Genomic DNA, 9,074 nt, shown 5'->3' on the forward strand with positions numbered 1-9,074 from the left:
CACAGTTACGAAGTCACATCATGACCCCGCACATTCACTCCTGCACATGTTCTACTGACACACTTCGCGCAGCAACATTTATCCTTACTGGATGCTATGGACTAAGATTATTTTCTATTCTACTTTTTTTAAAACATGCTGAACTGACTTCATGGCCTACAAATGAGGTCAAAAAACTTTGGAGAATGCCATAGAACGACCCAGCCTCTCCCTCCACACTCAGACGGAGCACCCTTAGAAAAGTTGTTCCCTTTTAGAACCAAACAACGTATCAGTCATGAAAACAAATGTGCTAGATTAAAACCTGCCCATAAGTGTGTATTCACAGAACCAGAGGAAACCATTTCTGGGGGTCCTGGAACTCAGCCTGGCTACCGAGCCATCCTCGCACTGGGAGGGGCAGCTCCGAGGGCCGGGGAAAGGCGAGTCTGTGGCTCCGGGAGGCTGTCAGGAAACAGCACTGGCGCTGCCGCTGGGCCCGGACTGTGCGGAACAAGGAGTCACGTGGCTTAAAATTCTCCCGGAAAGAGGAGGCGAGAAGGATGCAGTGTTTCAGAACCACTGACCTCGGGTCCAGCAGAAGAGCCACCCGTCACTTCGCCGGGGCAATGCGGTTCTAGCCTAGCCGGCAAGGACAGTCGCATCTACAGAACTAGCTCCAGAGCTAAACAGCAAGTTCCACACGTGTTCAAGGACTTGGATGTGTATCTCCATCCAGTACTGGAATCTACGAGATCGTAACTCAATGCCACACAGCTGTCTTCGCTTCCATCAAGCAGTGACACATGAGACGAATTAAAAACACAATCCGATTCGCTGCAAGCTTTGTTAGGGCATTTCTCGTTACATTTTCTCACTTCGCAACACGGGGAGCAAACCTTAGAGACTCCCCTCCTTCCCCAGTAGTCTCACGAGTCAGCCATCGTTACAGATCGATGCCAGGATAACCAAGGATTCCTGTTACTACTTAAAACGATCCTTTAGTGGACTACGAAGAACTGGGAAATTCTGGCCGAAGTTATAAAACACCAGCTCTGCTCCTGACAGGACAGCCCTGAAGAGCCTTCACGGCACCTTGGTCTATCACTTGCACAAGGAAATGCTTAAGACCGAAGGAAATGCTTAAGGAAATCTATCACTTGCACAAGGAAATGCTTAAGACCGTGACCCATCTCGGCTTACTGTAGATCTTCCACCGTCATCCCCTTTCCTACTCTTCCAGATTTTAAAGTATGTAACATTGACGCAAACCAAAATGTCTAGTGAGTCCTGTTTATTGAGCAAATGCTATAAAAAGAGAGAGAGAGAGAAAGAGAGAAGAGAATCTGTCACACACGGGTTTGCCAAAATAAAGCCCATCCGCTCGGGAAGACGGTGGCCTTCTCACCAGCTCCCTCACTGCGCTGACCTACAGCCCTGTAACTCCCTTCTTCTTGGGAGATACCAGCAAGGGTGGGTCGATAGCCAAGCACAAATGGTCACTCACAGGGGTGAGTGGGGGTAGGAATCAGGGAAGCAGTCGGGACCCGCCACCACATCCTGGGGTGCCCTGGCTGGCCCCTTCCGGGAGCGCAGCAGAGAAGCACCAGACATACTCTACGGCGAGTGCACAACCAGCTGGTTCAGTTTTTCCAGGAACAAACCAAAACAGGGTCACGCGTCAACTTTGAATGTGGCTCACATAAACCTCTAACTACACCAGACCTGAATCAATGATACGCACCATGTACCTTGTTATTTATGGTAATTCTCGTTAAACTTTGAAGGCCCTCTCTCTGTTCCTTCAAAATCTTCTCACATTTTCTTGTCAAAGACATAATTCAAATTCCACCTGCTCAATAACATTCCCCACGAGCCTCCCCGGGGAAAGATATTTTCAGCATTTTGAAAGCCCCTGCCCTCGGTTTGAGCCTTAGGAAGCGTATTTACGGTTGTTCACATACACATCTCATCTTTCTACTGTAATGGAAGTTCCTGAGGACGAAAGCGAGGGCCTCATTCATCCTTATATCCCCCAAAGCGCCTACCCAGTGCCTTCTACAAGCTGGCACTCACCCGATACACAATCAGTGTTTGCTCCAAAACTAGACTCACAGAATAAGCTGTTGTTATTGAAAACGGTTTCAGTACCCAGTACAGCGTCCTTGGGCCGGGCATTGACACGGCCACTGAACTGTCAGTTATTGCAAGATTACAAAAGATTCCATCGTATATGGGTTTTTTAATATCTTACTACTTTGCTTCTACTTCTTAAAAACTTTACATGGCGCATCTATTAATTCAGGTGATTACTCCCTGCTGGTCACTAACATGTTTACAAGTTTTTCTTAACGGGCATCAGCCAAGGCCCATACCGTTCCGCATTCTCACAAGCACGAGTTCACCTAATCAGTGAGCAGACAAAATAGTGCTTTCTAAGCGACGAAGCCCAAGCCCTTTGGATGACAACCGAGGTGCCCAGACTCGACGCCGACAAACACTCCTGGCAGGGAAGGGAAGAAAAGATCCGGCACCAGGCACTACGCCGCACTCTTCCCGTCTGATTATTCCTAAAAGTCCAACATCAGATTTTTCTATCAAAAGGCGTATAAAAAACGTGGACAGTGTGGGTTCCTTTCACAAGGGATGACCTCCGCAGGCTCCAGACCACGTGCACAGAGACACAGAACAAGCGCCCGTCTCGACTCTGCGCTAGTTCCTGGGCAGGAGAAAGGGGCATGTACGAGACCATGATCCAGATCGTTGGGTGCTTTGCAATCATTCTTAAATGACAAAGACCAACACACATGAAACTATAGCAAAAACGTAATAAAAAATAACTCAGACATGGGCTGTGTGGTACAAAACTACAGGCATTCGAAGGAGAACAGTCCACACAAGTCTGACCACGGCCGCAAGAGGGCAGACCTGGGAAGAAGGGGGAGGAGAGTGTTCTGGGAAAGCCAGCAGGATGGACCGTGCAGGAGACACAGCAAGTTTGGAAGGAGGGGCGCCTGGGTGGTTCAGTGGCTTAAAGCCTCTGCCTTCGGCTCAGGTCATGATCTCAGGGTCCTGGGATCGAGCCCCGTGTTGGCATTCATTAAGCGCCAAGACCAGGACTTAAATTCAAGTCTGATAAACATACACACTATAGAATACTTTCTACACCAATAGTCTCTGTATTTCTGTATCTAATAGTCTCTAAGATCCCACTGGCAGATGGAAAGAGAACATCGAACCATGTTCAAAGCAGCCTTATTCACGATAGCTGAAATGTAGAAGTGACCCAAGTGTTGGTTAACAAACGAAACGGTAAAAAAATGCGGTCTAGACACAACAGAGTATCACTCAGACTCAAAAAGGAGGGAAATTCTGACATACGCTGCAACATGGATGAGCCTCGAGGACATAATGCGAAGTAAAATAATCCAGTCACAAAAGGAGAAACACTGTACGATCCCCTTTAGATGAGGCACCCAGCGTCACAGAAACAGAAAGGAGGGGGGTTGCTGGGGGCTGCGGGAGAGTGACACGTGAGCAACTGTGTGCTGGCTACAGGGTGTCAGTGTTACAAGACGGACGGTGGTTGAACAACATTGTGACTGTATTCCACACCACTGACCTACACACTCAAAAATGACAAAGATGGCAAATTCAAAGTGATGTGTGTTTCACCACAATTTCGAAAAACGGGGGGAAACCAGACTGATGAACAGACACTGCCCTCCACACTCACTTATTCATTCCAAAATTATGTATCCGCTGCTTATTTTCTGCCAGGCTCATTCTGCACATTCTGAGCAACAATCCTTGGCTTTAAGGAAAGTAGTATCATAAAACCCAAATATCCAAACCCACCGTTACACGTCAATGAGACAAGAACAGTGACAGTGACAGTCAGCAGCCAGCACTTCCTGCTGGGCCCCTGCCACGTGCTAAGTGCGTGGCTCTAAGCCCTTGTGTGCTTCACCTGGCAGCAGTAGGCAGGGCGGGTGCGGTTCTCTCCACTCCACGGATGAGGACACTGAGGCCCAGGTAAGTCAGGAAACACGCCCGAGGCCACAGAGAGGCTTACACACAGGTGATTCCAGACCCCACGCTCTTAACGTCTCCTCAGAGGGGCTGAAGGGCCTCTGAGGGAAATGGGACCAAGGAGCCTACGGAGGCTGCTGTTTGCTCGGTCTCCAGAGTCTGCAACTAAACATTCAGTTGAACAGCCCCAATGCAACAAATCAGACTGGGGCGCCTGGGTGGCTCAGTCAGTGAAGCCTCTGCCTTCGGCTCAGGTCATGATTCCAGAGTCCCGGGATCGAGCCCCACATCGGGCTCTCTGCTCAGCGGGGAGCCTGCTTCTCCTCCGTTTGTGCTCTTTCTCTCTCTCAGATAAATAATCTTTAAAATACATATATATATATGCATACAAATCAGATCTTAAAAAGCAAAACCATAAAAATCAGGCCACACGTATCAGACATAATTCCAACAGTGCACTGAAAATCTATACTATACTCAATACTGCTACATTCCAGGAAAAATTACTTTGCATTACACAACAAAATGTTTTTATTTATACAAAAGTGCTCCTTCTCTTAAATCACATGGAAACAGACTTCTGTAATACCTTGTGGATAAAAGCGTCAAACTAAGTAGAAATCAAACCTCCAGAATCTGCATATTTAAAAGTCAGTAACTGATCTCCATTTATTTTAAGCGAATTATATGCTTCGGCGTGACTTCCGACGTCGTGGACAAACTCCGTCCGTGATGCCAATCGGCGTTCAGGAGACCTTCTCAGCTTCACACAAGCCCGCACCCGCCCTCACCGGCATCCCAGGAGATACTCAAGCCCCTGCTTCCGGGAGGGCTGGTGAGAGATGAGTTTCCAATGAGCAAACTTCATTTTGCCTTGAACATTCTGAGAACACAGCAGATCGTTAGAGATCTGCTGCCCGACACAGCAGGCAAATGAGCTCAGCGATTCCTACTGCTTTCCCCAGAGGCCACAGGGGTAAGTACAACAGAAATGAAAAGACAACAAACCAGAGGTTTCTACTTCCCCCTACCACAGAGCTAGGCTTTAAGCACTCTCTTGTTTAGTACAACCCTCCATGAGCTTCTTTCAAGGAGCAAGCATTCTCCTACACAGGTCTGCGGCTGGACCCAATGCACCGTCCATCCGGACTGTGCTCCAAGGGTTGCTGCTTGCTGCCTCATAAACCCACTGTGAAGGGCAAACAGAAGGTGAGCTCAGGTGAAAAGGGTCCTCATGTGGAGAATCTAATTCATTAACTCCAGCTTAGTAGCTCTCATTCATAAAGTCAAACAGACAAATTATACTAGAAAGAAAAGATGGACAAATTATTAAATGTGGTTAATTATCTAATTTCTTTTAAATTCTTTTAAGGACTAAGTGAAACAGGTGCAATTATTTTTACCCTTAAAAAAATTCAGTTTAAGGCCAAATGTCTTTTTTCCTTGATGAAAAATATGATGTTTGACATGAGAATTCAACATGTTTCTAAGATTTTACTTTCTTAAAAAAAAAAAAAAAGTCACTTTGAGGCAGCATCTCAGAAGTCAAATGCATCATTTGTCTTTACAGAAAAAAGTCAATGCTGCTGTAAAGGGAGCACGAACTCGTGTTTCCCCAACCAGGATGCTTAGGAATGCACTTTTGACTTAATTCCTGCTTAATTTTGTTCAAGCATGAAAAATGCCAGGAAAGAACCATTTCTACAGTGTGACTATAAATCAGGAAACTGATCAAACTAGATGGAACCATTTTAAAAGGCTCACATCCAGTTTCAAGAAAGAAATAAAAAGCTTTTGGTTTTTTTTAAGATTTTTATTTAATTATCTGATATACAGAGAGAGAGCAGGAGCAAGGGTAGGAGCAGAGGGAGAAGCAGGTTCCTGGCTGAGCAGGGAGCCCGCGGGGCTCCATTCCAGGACTCTGAGATCATGACCTGAGCTGAAGGCAGACGTAAAACGGACTGAGCCACCCATACTCCCCCGGAAAGAAAAGCTTTTTTAAAACTTTCTCAGCTTGGTCTGTAGATCCTTGGAAATCTCCCTTCTCGGACTTCTAGAGGTCACTACTGCAAATTTAGGGTCAAACAGCGTCATGGAAAAACACAATGCCACAAGCAGTCTACCTGGAAAAAACCTTCTCTCTGGAAAGCCAGAATGAACCTCTTTTGGATCTCCTGAAGGAAACAGAATCACTGTAAATCTTCCAAGACCGACACCTGACACTCATATTCCTGTGCCTGGAATGTGATGTTCAGTGAATTTCAGAGATCAGAGGAATACTAACTCTAAGCAAGCAGAGGCTCAAGGACGTTAAGTGACTTGGCAAGAGCTTTGTGACCCGCACGAGCTGAGCAAAGATCCTTGTTTCTTGATTGGCTGGTTTAATGTCCCCACAGTAGAATACAGGGTTGTCATCCGGCAGGCCTGCATAATACAAATTCTTTCCCTAATCTCACTTAAATTATGAGCTTCTGGAAAACAAAGTACATCATTTATTTCTTTTGAAATTCCAGAGTGAGTTTCTTAATTCTGGGACCTTAAAAATAATCAAATACTCCCAAAATGAAGATCCAAAGGAGTAAAATAAACATGTCCAACACTAGATCTTGATAAAAGGCAAAAATCCATTCCGGGACTCAAAAAACCCTCCAACATCCAACTATATGTTTATTTGCATTTTCAGAAAGATTTTGAAAGAGGACATTTCTTCTTGTTTTGGGTAAGTATGGCTTCTCTGATTAACACCTTAATAAATACACTTAAAAGAGTATTAACTAACTCTGGGACAAGAGATCCATCAAGGACCACTTTTCAACAATTATCTGAACCACAATACTCCAAAAAGAGAATCAGATCTAACCAAATAAATACACAAAAATAAATAGAACAGAAAATCCAGAAATGAACCAACAGTTCTATAGTTGATTAACCTTCGACAAGGCAGGAAGACTATCCAATGGGAAAAAGACGGGTTCTTCAGCAAATAGTGCTGGGAAAACTGGACAGCAACACACAAAAGGAAATTGGACCACTTTCTTATACCACACACAAAAATAAATTCAAAATTGATTAAAGACCTAAATGTAAGACCTGAAACCATAAAAATCCTACAAGAGAAGATAACCAGTAAGTTCTTTGACACCAGTCATAGCAACTTCTTTCTAGACATGTCTCCTGAGGCAAGGGAAGCAAAAGCAAAAATAAACTATTGGGACTAGATCAAATTAAGAACTTCTACACATTGAAGAAAAAAAATCAACAAATCTATAAGGCAGCATACAGAAAGGGAGAAGATATTTGCAAATACATATCCAGTAAAGGGTTAGAACACAAAATATATAAAGAACTTACACAACTCAACACCCCAAAACAAATAATCAAATTAAAAATGGGCAGAAACAGCACCTGGGTGGCTCCGACGGTTGGGCGTCTGCCTTCGGCTCAGCTCCTGATCCCAGGGTCCCAGGATGGAGCCCCCACATCACCGCCTGCTTCATCCTCTCCCTCTGCCTGCCATCCCCCCCCCCCGCTCACTCTCTCCGTGTGTCAAACAAATAAATAATATCCTTCAATAAATAAATAATAAACATGGGCAGAAGATAGGAGTGGCATTAGCAATTCTTCTTGAAAGAATCAGCTCACCAGAAGAGGTTTATGTCTCCGTTTATGTAGATCTTCAATGTTACTCAGCAATGTTTTCTAGTTTTAGTGTGTATCTCTCACTTCCACTAAAAATTCCTATTTTATCCCTCAGATGCTGTTGTGGAAGGCCCGGAATCCTCAATTCCCTGTGCAGACTGCGCCCTGACATACACGCGGGACAGAAACCCCGCCGATCCGCGTCTTGACCCCCGCTCCGACTCACTGAACGAATCGGCTTCGCGGTTTTCTTTTCCAGCTTCCTTGGGACCTGCTAGCTACAGGGTCAGGGACCCACGAACCGAGACGATTCCACTCCTCCCCGGCGTATCCGGGGGCCTCGCTGCTCCGTTTCCCGCCTGGCTGCTCGCGGCGGAAGCTGCGCCCCAAGGCCCCGGAGGACGCACCGTTAGTGAGCGGACACGGCCCCCAGCGCGGCGCCACGGGGACTGTCCGGAGACGACGAAGACCGGGTCGGGGGCCGGGGCCGAGACGGACGGAATCCCGGCCGGACGCACAGGACGGCCGGACGGTCCCCGCCGGAGAACCGGGACGGGGCGGCGCCGGCGCAGGCAGTCGCGGCTTCGGGCGCGCAGGAAACGGAGGGCCACCGCGACCTGAGGGGGTGCCGGGGCGCGGGGGGGGGGGGGGGGCGTCCCGGCTCCGCGGCAGAAACCCAAGCGCACCGCCCCGGATGGATCCCGCACCCGCCGTCCGCCCCTCGGAACCGCGTCCACGGCCGGGACAGCCGGGCCGGCGAGCGGCGGTCACGACGCAGGCCCCCCGCGGGCCCGGCACGTCCGTGGGGCCCCGCAGGCCGCGCGGCCTCGGGACACTTGCTTCCCGCCGGGAGATCCCGCGTCCAGTCTCCCGCGCGGGCCAACGCGCCCCGCAGCGCCCGGAGACTCGGGGCGGCCCGACGCGCCCGGCCGAGCCCCGGGCCCCGCTCCAGCCGCCCCGCCGCGGACGCCGCACGACGTGGGGGCCCGCGCCGCGAGGCGTCCCGGGAGAGCGCGAGTTCTAGACCGACGCCCGCCCGGCCTCGCGGGGACAGGACGAGACACGCGCGGTCACGCTCCGGCGGACGCGCGCCGCCGCGACAGCCCGACGGTTCCGCGCGCAGCGACGGTCGGACGCGCCGCCGCCCGGGTCTGTCGTCGCCGGGGCTCCGCAGGGCGGCCTCCTCCCCTCCGGAGCGCTTCCGCCTGCGCTATGGTACAGTATGGTATATCCTGTTATATCATATATTATACCATATTGTATTATAGTGTAGTACATCCTATTATATCATATATCATATTACACTATATCGTATTATAGCATAGTACAGTATGGTATATCCTATTATATCATATATCCTATCATACTATATCGTATTATAGTATAGTACAGTACGGTTATCCTGTTATATCATATATTATACC

General features: G+C 48.3%; 1 protein-coding gene across 1 annotated transcript in view; it reads left to right on the forward strand.

The window, feature by feature from the left end:
- Window positions 1–4,743: 4,743 nt before the first annotated feature.
- The window catches only part of LOC132026311 (collagen alpha-1(I) chain-like), a 9,464-nt gene continuing 5,133 nt past the window's right edge, over window positions 4,744–9,074 (forward strand). Inside the window, exons 1-3 of the mRNA XM_059414220.1 lie at window positions 4,744–4,846; window positions 7,766–7,895; window positions 8,084–8,865. Coding sequence (XP_059270203.1) covers window positions 4,744–4,846; window positions 7,766–7,895; window positions 8,084–8,865 — 1,015 coding nt within the window. The remainder of the gene's footprint in view (window positions 4,847–7,765; window positions 7,896–8,083; window positions 8,866–9,074) is intronic.

The sequence above is a fragment of the Mustela nigripes genome, chromosome 10, assembly GCF_022355385.1.
Source record: "Mustela nigripes isolate SB6536 chromosome 10, MUSNIG.SB6536, whole genome shotgun sequence".
In the NCBI taxonomy this organism is placed as follows: domain Eukaryota; kingdom Metazoa; phylum Chordata; class Mammalia; order Carnivora; family Mustelidae; genus Mustela; species Mustela nigripes.